Raw genomic sequence first — 22803 nt, 5'->3', positions numbered from 1 at the left:
ATTTAGATTTTAGCAAAGCCTTTGACAGTGTTCCACACAGACATCTAATAAATAAACTGAGTGCCCTCAGGATGGGTCCTAAAGTGACAGGCTGGGTCAAGAACTGGTTTGAGTGGAAGGCGACAGAGGGTAGTGATCAATGGAGATCGCTCTGAGGAAGGAAAAATTATGTTCTTACCTGTTAATTTTCTTTCCTTTAGAAGCAGCAGATGAATCCAGAGACAAGTGGGATAGCTCACATCGACCAACAGGTGGCGATAGAGAAACTGATTAACAGGTGGTCTTATAGACTGGTATTCCTCCTGTCCATTCAGTTATGCTCCTTGCCCAAGCATCCCAAGATAAGAGAATAAGCAATCAAAAACTTCTTTCCAGTATCGAATTGCAACAAGTAAACTAAAGAACAGAACTACCAACCATAACCCAACTGAGCAACGCCACACAAAACACAGACAGATTGTACCCAGAAAGGGTGGGGCTCTGGATTCATCTGCTGCTTGTAAAGGAAAGAAAATTAACAGGTAAGAACATAATTTTTTCTTCCTTAGCATAGCAGCAGATGAATCCAGAGACAAGTGGGATGTAGCAAAGCAAAACTCAAACCGGGTGGGAAGCTAACGCCGCCTCCGCAATCACTGAAGTGCCAAACCTAGCCTCCGCATGGGCCGCCACATCCAATCGGTAATGTTTGGAAAAGGTGTTCCCAGACGACCAAGTAGCCGCACGGCAAATCTCCTCCAAAGAAAGACCTCTGGACTCCGCCCAAGACGTAGCCAACGCTCGAGTCGAATGAGCACGAAGCTGCTCTGGTAACGGCTTCCCCGCTAGCAAATAAGCTGAAGCAATCGTCTCCTTGACCCAACGAGCAATGGAAGCCTTAGACGCAGCCATACCCTTGTTCTTGCCCGCGAACAACACGAACAGGTGATCCGACCGACGAAAGTCGTTAGTCACCCCCAAATAATGCAGCACAATCCGGCTTACATCCAGGAGGCGCAACGAAGAGAAGTGTTCCCCCCAATCCTCCCGCCGAAACGCCGGGAGGAATAAACACTGGTTCACATGAAAGGAAGAAACCACCTTAGGCAGAAAGGACGGCACCGTCCGAACAGACACCCCAGCATCCGAAATGTGCAAAAACGGATCCCTGCAGGACAGTGCCTGTAACTCCGACACCCGCCTGGCCGAAGCTATAGCCACCAAAAACACAGTTTTTAACGTTGACAACCTTCAGAGTAGCCGCAGACAAAGGCTCAAAAGGTGCCGTTCGCAATCCCCCAAGGACCAGTTTAAGACTCCACGCGGGACAGGTACGTTTGACAGGAGGCCGGATATGATGAACCCCTTTGAGGAAACGAACCACGTCGGGTTGCGACGCGAGCGTAGAACGAGAGACCTGGCCCCTGTAACAAGCAATGGCCGCCACCTGAACCTTCAGGGAATTATAGGCCAATCCTTTCGCTACGCCCTCCTGCAGAAAGGACAGAATAGCCGACAGAGACGCCTGGAAGGGAGAAATACCCTGCCCCCCACACCAAGACTCAAAAACTCTCCAGACCCTAGCATAGGAGGCAGAGGTAGAAATCTTTTTAGCCTGAAGGAGAATGAAAATAACCTGCTCCGAATAGCCCCGACGTCTCAGCCGTGACCGTTCAAGAGCCAGGCCGTAAGACCAAAGTGGGACGGATCCTCCATGGCGATGGGACCCTGAGTCAGTAAGTCCGGAGTCACCGGGAACGTCAGCCGATCGCCCGCTGACAACAGTTTCAGGTCCGCGTACCACGGCCGATGCGGCCAATCTGGAGCCACCAGGATCACTCTGCCCTGAAAGAGAGAGATACGGTGCAACACCCGACCTATCATCAGCCAAGGAGGAAATACATAAAGAAGGCAACCCGGAGGCCACGGGAGGGCTAACGCGTCCACCCCCTCCGACTCCTGTTCCTTGTGTCTGCTGAAGAACCGAGGAAGCTTCGCATTGCGGGACGAGGCCATTAGATCCATTTCCGGAAGACCCCACCTTAGGACCAGCAGATTGAACGCCCGAGCGGACAGCTCCCACTCGCCTGGATCGAGAAGATTTCTGCTGAGAAAGTCCGCCTGAACGTTTTCGTGACCCGCAATGTGTGCCGCCGAGAGAAGAGGAACATGCGCCTCCGCCCATCGAAACAGAACCATTGCCTCTTCGGCCAACTGAGGACTCCGGGTACCCCCCTGGCGATTGATATACGCCACCGCCGTGACACTATCCGAAAAGACCCTGGTCGGACGGTCCTGAATCATGGAGTGAAACGCCAGAAGCGCAAGCCTGATCGCCCTTAACTCCAGCATATTGATCGACCACTGGGCCTCCTCCGAGGACCAAACACCCTGCGCCGAAGCCTGCAGGCACTGAGCTCCCCAGCCCAGAAGACTGGCATCCATCGTAATCACGACCCAATCCGGCGTCGCCAGCGGCATGCCCCGGAATAGATTGGACTCACTGAGCCACCACCGCATGCTGCGGGCCACCCGAGGACTCCACTGGAGACGCCGATTGTAGTCCTGAGACACCGGGGACCACCGGGAAAGGAGAGACTTCTGCAACGGCCTCATGTGGAACCAGGGGACCACCTCCAGAGCCACCACCATCGATCCCAGATCCTGTACATAATCCCAAACCCGAGGTCTGGGCGACTTGAGAAGCAGACGAACCTGAGACTGCAACTTCTCTCCCCAGTCCCGGGGCAGAAACACCTTCCCCAGACAAGTGTCGAACCGCACTCCCAGATGCTCCAATGACTGGGACGGGGACAGAGAGCTTTTGGGAAAGTTGATTATCCACCCCAAAGACTGGAGGAGAGAGATCACTCTCTGAGTCACCGCCAAACTCTCCCGCCTAGAAGAGGCGCGAATCAACTAGTCCAAGTAAGGGTGCGCACGAATTCCCTCTTTGCGCAGAAAAGCTGCCACTACCACCATCACCTTCGAAAAGGTGCGGGGAGCCGTAGCAAGACCAAAGGGCATCGCCCGAAATTGATAATGCCGGCCCAGGATCGCAAACCGAAGAAACCGCTGATGCGGAGGCCAGATCGGAATATGGAGGTACGCCTCCTTGAGATCGAGGGACATGAGAAACTCCCCTGGTTTTACCGCCGCAATGACCGAGCGAACTGTCTCCATTCGGAAATGGCGAACCCTGAGAAATTTGTTGACCCTTTTGAGATCCAGCACAGGCCTGAATGACCCCCCTTTTTTGGGCACAATGAAGTAAATGGAATACCTGCCGAGACCCACCTCGTCCGGGGGCACCGGCACCACCGCCCCCAGATCCAGAAGAACCTGAAGAGTCAGGCGGACCGATTCCCCCTTGGCCGCCCCATTGCACGGGGACACCAAGAAAGAATCGGCGACGGGAGAGGCGAACTCTAACTTGTAACCATCTTGAATAATGTCCAAAACCCACCAATCTGACATGATCTTGGCCCACTCCGCCAGAAAGGCAGACAGCCGCCCCCCTAAAGGAATGGCAGAGGGAGCCAAGACCCCGTCATTGGGGAGTGCGATTTGCTGGAGCACGGGCTGGCTGACCTGCCGGGGGCTTCGCTGCACAAAAGGAACTCTTTTGAGGAAATCTAGGTCTCGCAGCAGAGAACGAACCGTAAGCGGGCTGGAAGGAAGGCTTACCAGGCCTATATCTCTTAACATCCCGGAAGCGCGGTCTCGCAACTGAGGTCTTCAGAGGGGGTCTAGACCTATCCTCTGGCAAGCGTTGCGTTTTGGTATCACCAAAATCCTTCACCAACTTATCCAAGTCTTCCCCAAACAACAACCGTCCTTTAAAAGGGAGTTTCACGAGACGAAGCTTGGACGCCGCATCCGCCGCCCAATTACGAAGCCACAAATACCTGCAAGAAATCACAGAAAGAGCCATTTGCTTGGCAGAAGCACGAATAATATCATACAAGGCATCTGCCAAATACGCCAGACCAGATTCCAGATCAGCCATCTCCGCGGGAACAGAACCCCCGGACTCCATCATGTTATCCGCCATGAGTTGCGACCATTGCAAACAAGCACACACAGCATATGAACTGCAAACCGCCGCTTGCAAGGTGACTGCCGCTACCTCAAAGGACATTTTAAGCGACGACTCAATCTTCCTATCCTGAACATCCTTCAGTGCAGCACCCCTCTCCACCGGCAGGGTAGTCTTTTTGGTGACCGCGGCTACCAACGCGTCCACTCTAGGCAACTTAAACTTTTCTAGTTCCGCAGGAGCAATAGGATACAACTGTCGCATGGCTTTCGACACCCACAGACTTGCCTCCGGCGTGTCCCATTGCGTCGTGATAAGCTCCTGCATAGCCTCATGCACCGGAAAGGATATAGCCAGCTTGCGAGTTCCGGCCATAAGGGGGTTCGCGGATCCTGACACTGGCGGATCCTCCTGCGAGATGTTCAAACCTTGTAAAGCTTTAGAAATTAACAAGAAAGTTCTTCCCTGTGAAACAGACGGAGCGCGGAAGGATCATCCCCGTCCCTACCCGACAGCTCCTCCGCGTCTAAATCCGGGACCTCACCGTCCTCCAACTCCTCAGGAAGGATCAGAGATACGGGGGAGATGGGGATAGCCTCCCCCTCATCCGCCGTTGCAAGCCTGCGCCGCTTGGCCGCCTGAGCCTGCACCGGAGGAGCGACCTTAGTAAAGGAAGCAGGCCCCGCCGAATCAGGAATAATAGGAGAAGCAGACAGAGTAGGCAACAAAGGCAGCCCCAAATACACTGCCTGAGCAGGTTGAGAGCTCTGCAACACAAAAGCCCTGTGCAACATCATAATAAACTCTGGTGAAAATGAGCTGAGCCCACCTTCTGCCGGTCCAGCATTGCCTGTCCCGTGGGGCAAAAACGTGGCCTCCCCCAGCGCACCCGACGCATCGGGAGCCGCCGCACTCGCTTCAGGCATCCGCGTGGTCGGCAACATGGCTGACGCGACCGTGCGGGAAGAGGAGCTTGAGCGCGCCTCTTCAGCGCTGGAAAACTCCCCCTCACCCAGCTGCGAAAACAAATCCTCTGCCTGCGCGTCTACACATCCTGCATAGCACAGACCCGATGGTGTCCTGCGCTTCCCACAGCGCAAACACTGTTTCTGCAGCCATGGGGACTTTTTATTTTTTATTTTTAAACTGAGAATCCCGCCAAAAACCACCGACGCAGAACTCCCGAACTAACCCCTCGAAACGGCCCAAATCGCACGCCAAACTCAAATTCCAACTCACCTAACACAAGCACACATTCAACCGAAGAAAGGTTATAGCTGGCAGGTACAGGCTGAACGCTGACCTGGAGGCACAGCACAGCACAGAAAGGCTCTGACCCTGGTTTGTTTTTTTTTTATAAACTGGAAAGAAGAAAGAACACAGAGCCAAATGAAACCCCTCAATCCAATGGAGGGGAGGGTGGAGAAGGGACCTGGGGGGGCCCAGGTGTAGCTCCCAAAGCTGGCACCGCTCAGCCAGACACCCCTTTCTTAACTGAAGAGAACTAGTCTCAACAGAAGAATATAAAAGTCCCAGAAATTTATTCCTGCACAGCCAGAATCCAGGAGCTAGAGTGAGAGCTCCAAACCCCTGCTGGGAGATAGAGCAAACTGAATGGACAGGAGGAATACCAGTCTATAAGACCACCTGTTAATCAGTTTCTCTATCTCCACCTGCTGGTCGATGTGAGCTATCCCACTTGTCTCTGGATTCATTTGCTGCTATGCTAAGGAAAGGGATGTTACCAGTGGTGTGCCTCAAGAATCAAGATCTTGGGCCTGTTCTTTTTAACATTTTTATAAACGATATTGCTGAAGGGTTGTTGGGTAACATTTGCCTCCTTGTGGATGATACCAAAATCTGCAATAGTGTAGACCACAGGTGTCAAAGTCGGTCCTCGAGGGCCAGAATCCAGTCGGGTTTTCAGGATTTCCCCAATGAATCTGCATGAGATCTATTTGCATGCACTGCTTTCAATGCATATTCATTGGGGAAATCCAGAAAACCCGACTGAATTCCGGCCCTCGAGGAGGGACTTTGACACCCCTGGTGTAGACACACCGGATAGTGCGATTAACATGAAGAAAGATCTGACGAAGCTTGAAGAATGGTCTGAAATTTGGCAGCTAAAATTTAATGCTAAGAAATGCAAGGTCATGCATTTGGGCTGCAGAAACCCAAGGGAATGGTACAGATTAGTGAGTGAAGAGCTTATGTGCACAATAAAAGAGCGGGACTTGGGTGTGATTGTATGTGATGATCTTAAAGGTGGCCAAACAGGTTGAAAAGGTGACGGTGAAAGCTAGACGGATGCTAGGTTGCATAGGGAGAGGTATGGCTAGTAGGGAAAAGGTGGTATTGATGCCCCTGTATAAGACTTTGGTGAGACCTAATTTAGAATATTGTGTACAATTCTGGAGGCCTCACCTTCAAAAATATACAAAAAGGATGGAGCCCCAAGACATAAGATGTCCCCATATCGCTGATTTTAGACCCACCCAAACTGCCCCAGAGGATGTCTCTCCCCCTCCCCCCCAGTGTCGATATCCAGATATTCTACTATAAATATCCTGTAGTTTCCCTACCAGGGTCTTATCTTCCAGTAAATTATCATTTAACCTCCAATACTTCTGCCCCGTCTGCCCTACAAGATCAGCAAGAGAAAACCAAATAGGGGCATGGTCTGCTTTATCCCTGCTGTTGTGGCCTGGGACAATAAGTCCCTGTCCACCAAGAAAAAAATCAATGTGAGAATATTTACAATGTACCTGAGAAAAATAGGTAAAATCGTTAACCCTAGCATTAAGCCACCTCCAAGCATCTATCACTCCTAGAGAGCACTTGAACCCCTTCAATGCCTTCCTTGCAATACGAGAGGAAAATAGCTAATGTTAAAATCATCCCCTACAATCAAGAAGCACTCTTGATGTTGTATTACTCTGGAAAGCAGGTCCTTGAAAAACTCTTCCTGCTGCTCATTAGGGGCATAGACATTAACCAATGTAATTTTCTGACCTTTTAAGGATACCACCACAATAAGAAACTACCCTGTTGCACTACCCTGGGGATCACGTAGTTCTACTGCCATGTGTTCAGTGAACAATATACTCGCATCCCTCTTCTTAGATTCCCCCATTCTAGAAGCCCACCAAGTTTCTGGATATCTTGAGTCACTCAAACGCTCACTAGTCCTAGTGAGGTACGTTTCTTGTAGAAAACAAATATCTGCATGGGACTGCACCAGTTCCTGAAAGAGGGCTCTATGCTTATGGGGTGAATCAAGCCCCCTCACATTATAGGAAACCAATTTTAACCCTTTGAACACTTACCCAAACAAACCCAAATGTCTCCCCCAAACCCCTCTCCCCCCCTTCCCATGAACCCAGTGGGATCCAAATGACCTCCCACCAACAGAACTAAAGAAGGATGCACCCCCAAAAGCCAAAGTCACCTCAACCATACCACACTCAACTAGTCCTACTTTATCAACCTACCCATTCACACAAACCCAGCATAAGTACCAACTCCTCTGGTACCACACCACTTAATCCATCAAATATTCACCCCATGCCAATTATAGCCCCTGATTCCCACACAGAACCCCAACCATACATCCAATCGCCACATCCTCACCCTCTCATCCACCACACCCATCACCCTCCACACTCATCACTCTCACATAAGTCTCCCTAGCAATGTCCCAAAAGAAGTCCAGCACTGTCACGGTGAAGAGCAGTTCATAACACCAGGTCCACTAGGAGACAGTCCACAGCCTCAACCGGCTCATTGGCTACCTCCAGCTCCAGATCCCAGGTCATGCATTTGTGCTGCAAAAACCCGAGGGAACGGTACAGAACGGTGAAGAACCTATGTACATGACAGAAGAACGGGACTTGGGTGTGATTGTATGCGATGATCAAAGTGGCTAAACAGGTTGAAAAGGTGACTAGAAGGATGCTAGGTTGCATAGGGAGAGGTATGGCCAGTATGAAAAAGGAGCTATTGATGTCTCTGGATAAGACTCTGGTGAGACCTCATTTAGAATATTGTGTACAATTCTGGAGGCCCACCAATAGGAGGAAATATTTTTCATTCAGAGAATAGTTAACCTCTGGAACGTGGTGCTAGAGGATATGGTAAGAGGGTTAATGTAGCTGGTTTTAAAAAAAGGGTTGGACAAGTTCCTGAAGGAAAAGTCCATACTCTGCTGTTGAGACAAACATGAGGGAAGTCATTGCTTGCCCTGGATTGGTCTGGCATCTCTCTCTCCTTCCATCTCCCTCCAGTAGGCCAACATTTCTCTTGTTCCCTTTCTCCTTTTTGTGGTCTGGTATATCCTCTTCTCTCCTTCCCTCCTCCTCCCTACCACAGACTGGCATCTCTGCCCTTCCCCGGAAGTCTGGCATCTGTTTCTTGTTTTTCTTCTCCATCCACACAGTCCAGCATTTCTCTTAATGACTACCCTCCTGTGATCCCCCAGAATCCCCACTACATTCCTCCCCTCAATGGAATCTGATAAAGTAGCTATTCTTGCATTCTTCAGGCCGCCAGCAGCATGAAGAAAGCACACTATCTTCAACAGCCTGGAATTTTCCCCTCTGCTACTGCTTCGCTCCTAAGTGGGGACAGGAAGCAATAGCAGAGGGAAATCTTACAGGCAGTGGAATGCAGCATGTTTACTTCAGAATCAACAGGGAAGTTGACCCATAGAAATCCACAGAAGTAACCAGAATCCAAAACAAGTGCTGCGAGTATGATGTTTTCAGATGTAGACTTCATTCTCATAAAGAGAATAAATAAAAACTTTAACAATTTCAATGTTGAAGAGACCCCGGACCCAACAAGGTCCGTGTTGCGACCAAAAGTCTTCCTCAGGGGTCCAAGTTTGGGCTCTTCTGGGGTATGTGGATATAAGATACTGCGCCCAAGTGCAGGACGATAGTGTTCTCTTTGTTTTGCCACTAGAAACTAAGTCTTAGTGGTAACTTAGACTCCACAGCTCTTGTTTTGGAGCATGTTTACTTCAGTCATGCTGTCGGCGGCCCAAAGAGTGAAGAACAGCTGCAGCAATGGATCCCACCATCTCTCCTTTTCTCAACTACTCTTTCATCCAACATCTCTCTCCCTCCTTCTTCACCACCCCAGGGTCCACCATCTCTCCCTTTCTCTTCCCAACTACCCTCCTATCCAGTATCTCTATACACCCTGCCTCCACACCACCCCCTGGGTCCAACTTCTCCATCTCTCTCCCTCTCCTGTTTCCAGGCCCATTATTTCTTCCCCTTTATCTCCTCCTCCTCAGTCCAGCATATTCCCTTTTCTTTGAACCCCCCTCCCCCCCATGCCACTGGTCCTGCATCCTTTGCAAGTTATTGGCTGGCTAAGGAATATCTGACCAGTAGGCTGCTGGGGAAAGTGGGAGCAGTAGCTGAGGAGACACAGCCCTACTTCCTGCTTTCTCCTGTAGCTCTACATTGGAAAAATTTCAGCTCTGATGTCTGAGCAGTGCTGGAAAAATATTGAGTTCTCTAGCAGCCACAGAGCTGGCGCCTATGATCATAACCCAAAATATAGCATGGACCACTTGGGTGTTTTTGACAATGGGTGATATATCAAATATTTAATAAATCTGGAACAGAGTGTACAAGGAACCTCTATCACCTTGCTAGCCATCTATTAAACTGCTTTCCGTTTACCTTTCTGTACAAGATGTTGATTATTTGGTTGATGGATTTCCTTTCCTCTAGTACTAGGTCCAGCAGCTGTTTCTCCTCTCTGCTGTCTAGATCTGAAGTTAAATGGAAAGTTAAAACGTAAATATCGTCAACTCTAACCAAACTGCAATTGCTGAGCTTTACCAACTTCACAACAAACAGTATCAGATTGCTAAAAATTACAGCCTAAGGCTGCTTATTTCTACAAGGGCTGATTGAAAAGTAATGAGACTGCTTATGTTTTTCTTTCCAAGAAGTAGATGTGGCAACGCTGTGCTGGTTCTTGTGAAGTTCATACATCAACGTTTCTGAACCTGTAATTGGACTGCCTTAGTCTTCATTGTTAGGTTACAGCAAGAGGAAGAACTTCTTCATATGTTTTGTCATGGCACATGAGGAAGATGTGTCTGTGAGAGTACACCAGAGGGTGTGATTGAATCTTGTGTTAAACAGCGGTAATGAAACTCTTGAAATGTTATGACAAGCTTGTGGTAGTAAAAGCAATTCAAAGAGGGTAACGTGAATGACTGATGAAGCGTGTTCTGGGAGGCCTTTCACCACAAAACTGCAAGTCTTTGAATCGTTTTTAAAATGCTGCAAAGAAATGTACTGAATGTGAAGAACACTACTTTGAAAAGTAACAAGACTGTTTGTTTTTATTCAGAATCAGAGGACTCCATAGGATCTGAACATTTTCCTTTTTCAATCAGCCCTCATACTATGAGACTATGGTACAAACCACTTGCTCGTAGCATAGTGAAACACAGTTGCTAAATCGCTGGTAAATACCCTTTTTCTCTCTCCAGTCCCCACCTCTTCCATCCAGCCTCTGTTCCCCCAGTCTAGCATTTGCCCCCCCCACCCTGACACTTAGCCTCTGCTCTCTTTCTCCAGTCCCCAATTCTGTTCCCTATGTGCACCCCCCCCACACTTCAGCATCTGCCTCCACTATGTTATGCCCATCCAATATCTATGGTTAACCCAATATATCAACCAACCCTGACAGCATTTACTTTATCTTGCTTTCTTCAACCCCCTAAAGGGACTAAATCATGGTTAATGAATACACACTTTGAATACTTACTTGCAGAGGTATTATATTGCATTAGTGATTTCTGGGTATTATTTGGCCAACAAATTCCCAATCATCAGAGCCACTTCCCGAGAAATGCCCTAGTGGTTAAAAGCAGGAGCAGATTGCCCCGATACCCAAGGTGCTGTCACCACTCCTCTAGAGCAGCAGTGGCAACAAAAGAAACTACTCACTATGGGGCTGGAGTCAGCAGTCGTACAGGCTACTGGTTCTGCCCTAAAACAGGAAGTGGTGTCCAAGGGAGCGAGACCCCCAACCTGCACGAATGCTGACTACGATGAGCAGTGAGTAGCTTCTTTTGCCACCACCACTGCTGCTCTACAGAAGCAGTGGTGGCTTGGGTGACAGTGGGAGGGAGGTGGATAAAGTCCAATTATTCCCCAAACAAATCAATTCAAATTAGAAATCAGCACTAGTATATACCTGCATCTTATATTACCGGTAAATATTCTCAAGGGAAGCGAGGAGGAACCATGAGGTATTTGCTACTATTAATGATTCACAAAAATTGTGATTATTCTAGGAGTCACAGCAGTTATGTACAGCATATATGATGAGAGAAAAGCTTTGGCATGATTTTTGAATTTATATAGTAAAATATATGAAACTATGTACTATAAGAGCTACAAAATTGTAAGAAAAATTCAAAAAGCTCATCCTTTTCCTTCTCTTTCCCTTTCCTCCTCATGTAAAATAAAAGCCCCCTAAAACAAGCATTATGTTCAGGTACACTAAAGTTACCTCCTGCCATCACATAGTCACAATCTTTCCCTCATCAACACCCATTATATACCTATTCACTACCCATATATTCCTGTTTTCAACAACCAGATCATCACCAGTCTATGGAACTGCAAGTACGAGGGGTTGCCGAAAAGTTCTCAGCCCAACCAAGAAAAGAATGATGCGAGGCCATGAAATTTACAAGTTATTCTACACTTTTGACACTTTTAGTTTCAATGATATGAAATGAAAAGGGTCACAAAAAGTGTGAGTAACTCCTTAAGTCATGGCTCCACATCATTCTCTTCTTGGTTGGGTTGAGAACTTTTCAGTGGCTCTTTGGACATGTCTAACTCCTTCGGGAGGGATTTCCATCACACCAGGTGACAAATGAAAAAAGCCTGCCCCATGGTTTCCTAAACTTTGGATCTACCAGGAATCATCAAAAAAGAAAAAATTCCTGCTGAACCTGGAGCTGGCACATAAGTCTCTAATTTACCTCATGGCTATTTGGGGCCTAATCCCTCTAAGGCCTTAAATTTTGTTATCTATGGGTACTTACTGAATGGTAAAACAGAATCTGTTATTTTAGTGTCACTCGTATGGAGGTTCTTAAATTTACAAACATCTCACATATTAGACAGAACCAAGGAAATTCTATAAAGAGGCACCTAGTTGGAACTCTGAAAATTTCTTCCACAGAGACCGACCTCAAATGGGCTGGTATAATGTAGAAACTCAGAGGTAAAACATCCCAGCAAAGCACCAGCCACTGAGACTTAGTCCCCTCCTTTGGCCATCACTTGCTTCTCTCGCTCAGACCCCCAAGAGGGTCCCACTCCTGCTATGGCTATGGGCAACTAATCCAAAGGATTTCATCTGGGCCATTCCTACAGTACCTTACTTCCTGATCCAGAGGCATGCTTACTCCTTTCTTGGCTCCCATATTGCAAATACAGCAAAACAAAGCTGTGACCAAGGGCTACTGTCTCTCTCCAGCTTGCACTCATTTCTATGCATCGGGACAATGTTCCCTCTAAGGATCAAGTTCATGTGAGCAAAAAAATTTTTTTTTTTTGTGAGCAAAGGACTGAGTTGATGTGAGCAAAAATTTTCCATTACCCTGAGGTACTATACACACTGTACATTACAACTGTAAAAATTAACCCACCTACCCCCCTTTTTACAAAACTGCAAAAGCGTTAACACAGGCCAGCACACTGAATGCTCTGCGTTGCTCCCGATGTTCACAGGAACTCCATGAGCGTCTGAAGTAGTGCAGAGCATTCAGTGCACCAGCCGGTGCTAAAAACCACTTTCGCAGTTTTGTAAAAAAGGGGGGGATAAGAATTACAGTACAAATCTTTTTTTAAAAAATTGAAAATAAGATGATTACTTATTGAAAAGACTTCAAAACATTTTACAGTTGGCTCTCAAAAGCCAACATTTCCTTCCCCAAGTCAAAATAGTAGCTGTCCTGACCAATGGTGTACCTAGCATGCGATAGATACCCAGGGCCCATCATTTTATGACACCCCCCTCATCTATATGAAAAATATGATTTTTAGTAACAATCCACACATCGCACAACAAGAGTGTACCTAGGAAACGGTAGCATCTTATATATTCATCCACTGTATAACTAAACAAGCCGGACTAGTACAGATTGATCCTGCACAGTCAACGCTAACAGAGAACCATGTCTTTCATACACACAGAAAACACCTTCGCCCAGTTTGGAATACATAATCACAAACTAAGCCCCCTTTTTACAAAACCGTAGCACGGTTTTTAGCACTGGCCACAGAGGTTAACAGCTCTGATGCTCATAGAATTCCTATGAGTGTCGAAGCTGTTACCACCACAACCAGCACTAAAAACCGCACTATGGTTTTGTAAAAAATGGGGGGGAGGGGTAAAATAGAAATATGTAGACAAAAGTTAAACTGAGCCACCAAGGAGCTGGACTCTGCATACAATGCAACACCACAAAAACAGTGATGCATGTCCCCTAATATTGTGCAAAATTTGAAAAAACAAACAAACAAAAAAACCAAACAAAAAACCCAAAACATAGAAATAGCAATCATCACTTTACAAATTAACAAATACCCCCCCCCCTTTTATGAAGCTGCATTAGAACTTTTTATTGCAGGCTGTGGCGATAAAAGCTCCAACACTCATATGAATTCTATGAGCATCGGAGCTTTTACCGTCATGGCCAGCAATAAAAAAACAACAAAAAAAAAACGCCTCACGTGGCTTCATAACCCTCCCCCCCCCCTTTTTATGAAGCTGCGTTAGCCCTTTTTATTGCTGGCCTTGGCAGTAAAAGCTCTGGCACTCATAAAACTCCTATGAGCATTAGAATTAATATTGTCACAGCTTAATAAAAGGGGGCCAAAGGGGGGGGGAGGGAATAAAACAAAAATGGATAATATGATAATACCATTTTATTGGACTAATACATTTTTCAATTAGCTTTCAGAAATCAAAAACCTCTTTTCTCAGGTCAGTAAAGTATACTGCTGTTACAGTATCCTGTCCTGACCCGAGGAAAGAGGTTTTGGTCTCTGAATTAGTCAAAAATGTATTACAATTAGTCCAATAAAAGGGTCACCTTATTTCCATTTTATAAATATTTATCAACACAGCTACAATACTACTTTATCCTAAAGCAAAAAATAAATATAATTTTTTTCTACCTTTGTCTTCTCTGGTTTCTGCTTTCCTCATCTTCTCTTCACATTGTTCCTTACATCCACTGTCTGCCCTTTCTCTGCCCATTCTATATGACATCTTCTATCCTTCTATGCCCCTTCCAGAAACTCTCCCTCCACCCCCATTGGTCTGGCATCCATCTTCTTCCCTCCCCAATGGTCTCCCCTCTCTCCCTTCCTTCTCCCACACCCCATGGTTTGGCATTTCACTCTCCTTTCCTTTTCTTCCGTCGTCCTTCTCAATTTATTTTCTGCATATGTCTAGATTAAATTCTTAATACCCAGTCCTCAGTTTACCTTTTCACTGATCTACCTACAGCTTGCCACCTCTTTCCCTCACCCCCTCCAGTATTTCACTAAATTTATCCCCTTCCCCCCAACCAGCATATATACTTTTTTTTATCTCCTCTTTCCATCATGTGCCCTCTTTCTCTACCCCTTCCATCTAGCATCTGCCCCCTCTCTCCACTTCCATTGTCTGCTCTCCTCTCTCTCCTCCCCACTTCCTTCCTGCATCTGCTCCCTTCTTTCTTCAATCCCCACTTCCATCTAGCATAGGTTCCCTCTGTTTGTATTTATGCAGCCTATAAATAAAGAATTACAAAAAAAGAAAAAATATCCGAAAATAATAAAAACCACAGAGCAGAGCAGAAGCATTTTTGAGCAACTTGCTTACAGAAAAAAACCTGAGAGGGCAGGCGCAGCAGTAGCTGCCTGGGAAGGAGGCAGAGTTCGAAGATGATCGACAGCATTCTGCAAGCAACTTACGGATTCAGATACATAACCCTAGGATTTAGAACTACTAGACACATTACATTATCATTATTTTTAGTTTGTTTATTGAACCAATAGAGAAATACAGAAAACCAACAAATTCCAACTAAGTTCATCACGTTGTAAAATTGATGATCATCCCCTATTCCCCAGCATCTCCCCCCTCTGTACAAAAATTACAACATTCAAACAGAGCAACATGAGGCAGACTTCTACATTATCAAATATAAGAATCAATAAGCTAACTTCCCCTAAAAATCCTAACACCCACCCAAACCCTAGTCCCATAGCATGCGAGACCAGGGTGAAAAGATCATCCAAAATGACTACAGAGCCTTGACTTATGATCCCATAACTAAGTCTAATCTAATCTTCGATTTCTATACCGGGTCATCTCCCAACAGAGCTTGACTCGGTTTAGAGAATGACACGGTGACAAAATTCATCACTGTCCCCGTCCCTGCGGATAACCGCTGGAAATAATCCCATGTCATTTTCTAGTGTCTATTTCAACCTCAGTCCTTCTACACCAGCATTCTTCAAAGCAAAGCTTGCGGGTCAGTGGTTGTGCCTAATTATACTCTGATTCTTCCCTCTCTCCTTAAAGAATGACATGAAGATGGTTTCCCGTGGGGAAGGGAACAGTGATGAATTTTGTCACCGTGTCATTCTCTAACTCGGTTCACACGTAATTAAGACTAGAGTACATAAGAAGAAGAGCATGAGAGAATAGATGTATTATCATTTTGCTGATACTGTAGTTAAGCCGTTTAAATATTGTGTGAACAGCAGAGTTTTCAGGGCTTTAATTGTCAGGAAGTCCATTCCAGATCTCTACCAGCTTGAAGACAAGAGATTGACTAAGCTTTTCAACAGATTTAATTCCCTTACAGGAGGGTAAAGATAACTTATATTTATGTGTATTCCTCGAATGACAAGATCTAAAGGTATTCCAATAAGGAGACTAAAGAATCAAATATTCCATAGAGAAGCTTGAAGATTATGCATGCACATTTAAATTGGATCCTAAAGCGGACTGGGAGCCAGTGAAGCTTTCTCAACAGAGGAGAAACATGATCGTACTCTCGTTTCCCGAAAATAAGCTTAGCTGGTGTATTTTGTATTAACTGAAGTCATTTTAAACTGCCCTGCTTAATAACCAACAACCCAAAACAAAACCGACCCTTAAATTTAACCCCACTCCTCCTTTCCCCCACCCCTGGAGCCCAAGGAACATGTATTAGACATGTTTCTTGAAATCCATTTTGTACAAGACTACATGCTATAGGAGAGAGAGATTGGAGATATGACCCACAAATTAAGAGGAAAACCTTTGTCTTTTAAGATGGCACTGTGCCCCAGATGATTCTCACATCAAAAGCATGTAGCTTGTTCTCCAGGACCAAAAGATCAGAAGCCAATGATTAAGGATGCATTTTTCCCCATTATATAAGCTTTGCTCAAGAACTGTTTCATCCCCCTACCCTGTTCTTGAGGCCCATATCAGCTAGATTCATTAAAAAGAATACCGACACAGGACATATGTATATGAGAACCGATAATCTGTTGTAGATAATAAACCAAAGCCCCCTCCCCCCCTCAAAAGCCCTGATTTTTCTATAGCTCCACATTGCTTGAAAGTGTTATCCCTAGTATGACATTTTGAACAGTGTGGTGTGTTGGCACATCCCACAAGAAAGGATTGCTTATGAGAAAAATATGATCTAAGTATAATACAGAATTGACATTCCCATAACTCTGTGCAATGCACCGTCCCTAAAATGGTTTTAATTTAAGTGTTATATTGAATGTTATCTATAGGATGTTCCACCCCTCCTCACATTATCATAGTTCTTATGTGGTTGAACAGTAATCAATGCTTAATATAACAAGGAAATGGAAGCCCTGCCTAAAGCATCTCCCTGCAAAAAGTTTCATAATTTATTACTTAATCAAGCAGATATACTTTGTAGATCTAAAGATGAGAAATAAAGGAAAACTTGTCAATAAGCATAACCATCTCTAGGTCTCAATGCAATTCTTTGCTGCATATCTGGAAAGTGTTTCCACTTCAGCAGGGACAAAATTGCTGTGAGTCAGAAAAAGCACTAAACTATAGGAGACAGACTGACTCAGTAATCTACACAACCTAAGAGGAGGGCTCGCTGTACAAAAACTCAGCTCAGAGAAATAAAACTCTGAAGAGGGAGAGGTAACCCCCTCTTAGGAAAAGAGTTTATCTTCCAATCATTGCTTAATCAATGTTAAAAGCGAGACCAGCTCAAAGGTGTAAAAATGTTTCAACTAGGTATATATCTCTTAATTCCTTAATTGAAGTACTGTATGCAAATAGGTCAAAAAGAAATTTCTTGCATTCAGGTTGCCACTAATACTTTTAACTGCACTTAGCTTGACTTGGTTATAAAGCAAAAACTCATCAGGGTCCCGACGCGGCCCCGTTTCGGTGTCTGCTTCAGGAGACCCCGCAGAAAAGAGATTTAATTCTGATAAAGGGTAACAACCATAGCAGTGTTCAAAGGTTATCTGAAATGCAAAAAATGTGAATGTCAAAAAAGCTATAGATACGGACTTCACAAGACCACATACCTATGCTAAATATAATATGCTTTGCAGCTGCCATAACAGAAAGGAGCACAACAGTGTACATACCGTGCAAAATGTAAAAGGAATTCCATGCAACAAACAACGCCGGCACCCGCTCTGGTATTTAAACCAGAGGGAGGAAGGCAACCGGACGTGATGAATGTGATGACGTCATGAAAAACTCTTGACGTGAGCAAAAAACTTCAAAAATGCGCTGCTCTAGCCAGACAGAACTAGAGGAAAGCAACCCATTCAATCTCGTTGGAATAGTTATCCAAGATACTAACTCGTATGTTAGTGAAGCACAACGTCAACTACGTGACTCCACATATTATACATTGTTGCAGAATGATCCTACACAAGCTATCCAGGATGTTATTTCTCATGTCCTGGTGCAGGCTCTTGAAACTAGTGTCATCACTGATAAAGAGTTCAGGTTTTTGAGTTGTAAATATCCTCGTATACCTGTGATTTACTTTGTTCCAAAGATTCATAAATCCTTGTTAAACCCTCCAGGTCGACCAATAGTTTCTGGAATAGGATCACTCTTGGAATCTTTATCTGCTTTTTTGGATCTGTATCTCAAACATAGGGTTCCTCTGGCGCCCTCCTATGTCTTAGACTCCAATAGCATGATTCAGTTTTTAGCATCTCTCCAGGATATACCAGCCCATGCCATACTTCTGACCTTCGATATCTCAGCTTTATATACCAACATCCCTCAGAAGGAAGCTATTGAGGTTCTCAAAATTGAATTACAAGCCCTATTACTCTGCCCTATTACGTCTTCTGGAAGCGCATTCCAGGTGTCCACCACACGTTGGGTAAAGAAGAACTTCTTAGCATTTGTTTTGAATCTGTCTCCTATCAGCTTTTCTGAATGCCCTCTTGTTCTTTTGTTATTAGAAAGTTTGAAGAATCTGTCCCTCTTTACTCTCTCTATGCCCTTCATGATCTTATAAGTCTCTATCCTATCTCCTCTAAGTCTCCTCTTCTCCAGGGAAAAGAGACCCAGCTTCTCCAATCTCTCAGAATATGACAGGTTTTCCATACCTTTTATCAGACGTGTCGCTCTCCTCTGAACCCTGTTGAACTTCATCTGCCATTTCGTTCAACATTGAGAAATGTAAAGTATTACATGTGGGGAGCAGAAACTCGAGGTACAACTATACAATGGGAGGGATGTTATTGAATAACATTGTACCTCTGGATTGGAAAAAGTCATACATCCGTCCCATTATTAAAGATAAAAATATCGGTCATGATGACCTATCCAATTATAGACCTATATCTAACAACCCCTTTTTAGCAAAATTAACAGAGAAAATTGTTTTCAACCAAATTTCAGAGTTTGTAGAAAAAACTAAAGCGTTACATCCGAATCAAACTGGTTTTAGACAGCACCATAGCACAGAACACTCCCTGATTGGCATGACAACTTCCATTCAATATTTCTTAGATCATCATCAATCGGTGCTGTTAATTTCTATTGATCTTTCAGCAGCATTTGACACGATTGATCATCAACTTCTTCTCAATAGACTCCAATCTATTGGGGTTACAGATGAAGTTCTTGCGTGGTTTACATCCTATTTCAGTAATCGCACATCCAGTTTTTTTCAATGAATCTGCCTCTAAACCATCACACATTGCACATGGGGTTCCCCAAGGATCTATTCTTTCTCCTTTACTTTTCAATATTTTTCTGGCACCACTGTTGACATTATGCCAATCTGTAGGCTTTCATGTTTTTGCCTATGCTGATGACATTCAGCTACTGCATCCTCTAAATAACAATGATGTACTTGAAATTTCGGATATTAATAGGAAACTTGACCAAATTTATCATTGGCTGGATGAAAACAGATTGGCACTTAATATCAAAAAAACTAATATCATGCTTTTTCCATGGAAGGATAGTTTCCCTCTTGTTACTCCTGTCGCTATTCAAAACGTTCCGCTACAATTAGTCCAAAATATTAAAATTTTAGGGGTAATTTTCGATAAACTTACTTTTCACGACCATATTAGTAACATCATGAAAACTACCTTTTACAGATTACGTAAAATTCGCTCTATTTCAAAATTTCTATGTCCCAAATCACTCAACATTCTGATTCACTCTTTGGTGATGTCTAAAATAGACTATTGCAATTCTCTATTTAAAGGAATTGCTTTACATGAAATAAAACGTCTCCAAATCATACAAAATGCATCAATTAAATTAATAACCAAATCCAGAAAATTCGACCATGTAACACCGCTTCTTAAAAATGCTCACTGGCTTCCAGTTATTCACAGAATAACTTTTAAACTTTGTATAATCATCTTCAAAACTCTATATAATATGACCCCCGCTTTTTTATTTAAATTATTAATTCAATATTCTGCAAGGAGAATTTTAAGATCCAACGAACAAAACTTAATTGTCTATTCCTTCATTAAAAAGTATAAATACGAGAAGGCAATTTATTTTTTCATGTACTGCACCTCAGACTTGGAATGCCCTCCCTATTTTTTTAAGGGAGGAGAAGGAATTCGGAAAATTTAAAAGTAACTTAAAAACTTTTCTTTTTAAAGATGCCTTTGCAAACTGATTTTTTTATGTTACTACTCCATTGTACTTTATTATATTTTTTTTAACTATTACCCTTGTGTTTATTCCCTGAATGTCTCTTCTTTACTTTGATGAATTGTATTTCATCCCTCCTTACCTAATGTCAAGAGTATGTTAAACAGTGTAATTTATTTTTTATTTTTTTATTTTTTTAAAATATTCGTATGTATTGTACTGTTACCTAACAAATGTAAATTTTAATGTGTACATCGCTTTGAAGTTTGATTAAGCGATTCATCAAGATACCTAATAAACTTGAAACTTGAATAAGAGTACCCAGGAAAGGGACTTGGGGGTAATGGTGGACATGACAATGAAGCCGTCGGCACAGTGTGCAGCGGCCGCTAAGAGAGCGAATAGAATGCTTGGTATAATCAAAAAGGGTATTACAGCCAGAACGAAAGAAGTTATCCTGCCGTTGTATCGGGCAATGGTGCGCCCGCATTTGGAGTACTGCGTCCAATATTGATCGCCGTACCTTAAGAAGGATATGGCGTTAGTCGAGAGGGTTCAGAGGAGAGCGACACGTCTGATAAAAGGTATGGAAAACCTGTCATATTCTGAGAGATTGGAGAAGCTGGGTCTCTTTTCCTTGGAGAAGAGGAGACTTAGAGGAGATATGATAGAGACTTATAAGATCATGAAGGGCATAGAGAGAGTAAAGAGGGACAGATTCTTCAAACTTTCTAATAACAAAAGAACAAGAGGGCATTCAGAAAAGCTGATAGGAGACAGATTCAAAACAAATGCTAGGAAGTTCTTCTTTATCCAACGTGTGGTGGACACCTGGAATGTGCTTCCAGAAGACGTAATAGGGCAGAGTACGGTACTGGGGTTCAAGAAAGGATTGGATAAATTCCTACTGGAAATGGGGATAGAGGGGTATAGATAGAAGATTACTACACAGGTCCTGGACCTGTTGGGCCACCGCGTGAGCGGACTGCTGGGCATGATGGACCTCGGGTCTGACCCAGCAGAGGCATTTCTTATGTTCTTAAGATATGTCAGACATCAGGATTCAGTTTTTGTTAGATTTGGCTAAAATAGCACTGGGTATGAATTATTTTCAATTTGATCTAGAATTCTACCAACAGATCAAGGGCACCACTATGGGGTCTAAAATGGCCCCTTCTATTGCATGCCTTTATGTATCTCAGTTTGAGGCTAAATTTTTGTACCCTTCTGAATTTTGGGAATTTTTTCTATTTTGGAAGAGATACATTGATGATGTGCTGGCAGTTTGGATTGGCACTTCAGAGGACTTGACACGCTTTTTTGATTGGCTTAATTCTTGCGATTCCAACCTGCAGTTTACTATGACCATGGACCACCATCGGGTCTCTTTTTTGGACATTAATATCACGCTGACCAACGGCTGTTTTCACACAACTATCTATCGCAAGCCTACTGATAGGAATAATCTGTTACAGTATGATAGCTTCCACCCTAAACATCTTAGGAACAACATACCAACCGGACAATTTTTACGTCTCAGAAGACTCTGTTCCATGGTGGAAGAATATGTCCATAGAGCGGATGAAGTTACACAAAGATTCTTAGTGAAGGGTTATCCCCCTTCAGTGCTCAAGAAAGCTTACAAACATGGCTTATATGCCAACCGTTCTCTGCTATTGCAAGCTCATCATACATCAGAAGTCAGTTCGTTGGTCTGTGTGTTACCCTATTCCATTCATGCTTTCCAAATCAAGAAAATAATCAAAAATCACTGGCCTATTATGCAGTATCATGAGGCTTTTCAAGAAGCTCCAGATTTGCCTTCTCTAAATCTCCTAACCCGAGACAACAACTTACACATTCTCAGTTCCTAAGACCAGGGGTTTCTAGCCTTGTGAGGGGCCAAATTCCCCATGTGGACATTGTAAAGTTTGTCAACTTAGTGTTACTATTCAACAAATGTCATTACCTCTTCGACACAAGTACACTCAGCATGTGACCAACTGCGACTCACATCACGTAGTTTATGCTATATCTTGCCCTTGCCAGCTGGTATATGTGGGAAGTACCACCCGTACTTTGAAGCTTCGTATCAGTGAGCACATGAGCCGCATATGCACTGCAGTGCAAGAAGCCCCCCTGGTGCAACATTGGCACAGTAAGAATCATGCCCTGTCAGATCTAAGGTTTACAGTATTGGATCGATACTGTAACACCAGGGGTGGTGATAGAGCGCGTATGCTGTGGAGGAGAGAGCAGAAGTGGATTTTTGACCTGAACACTCTCCACCCATATGGCCTTAACAACGAGATTGAATGGGTTGCTTTCCTCTAGTTCTGTCTGGCTAGAGCAGCGCAATTTTGAAGTTTTTTGCTCACGTCAGAGTTTTTCATGACATCATCATGTTCATCACGTCCGGTTGCCTTCCCCCCTCTGGTTTAAATACCAGAGCGGGTGCCGGCGTTGTTTGTTGCATGGAATTCCTTTTACATTTTGCACGGTATGTACACTGTTGTGCTCCTTTCTGTTATGGCAGCTGCAAAGCATATTATATTTAGCATAGGTATGTGGTCTTGTGAAGTCCG

The 22803-nt window shown here is 44.4% G+C and overlaps 1 protein-coding gene across 5 annotated transcripts in view; it reads right to left on the bottom strand.

Moving 5' to 3' along the window:
- Positions 1-22803, bottom strand: part of MTRF1 (mitochondrial translation release factor 1) — an 85023-nt gene that overhangs the window by 41742 nt on the left and 20478 nt on the right. For all 5 annotated transcript variants that reach the window (XM_033947908.1, XM_033947904.1, XM_033947907.1 and 2 more), the window contains exon 3: positions 9715-9806. In XM_033947908.1, coding sequence (XP_033803799.1) covers positions 9715-9806 — 92 coding nt within the window. The remainder of the gene's footprint in view (positions 1-9714; positions 9807-22803) is intronic.

Source organism: Geotrypetes seraphini, chromosome 6, assembly GCF_902459505.1.
Source record: "Geotrypetes seraphini chromosome 6, aGeoSer1.1, whole genome shotgun sequence".
In the NCBI taxonomy this organism is placed as follows: Eukaryota; Metazoa; Chordata; class Amphibia; order Gymnophiona; family Dermophiidae; genus Geotrypetes; species Geotrypetes seraphini.
The sequence above is the reverse complement of the archived record's forward strand: the minus strand, read 5'-3'. Positions and strand labels throughout refer to the sequence as shown.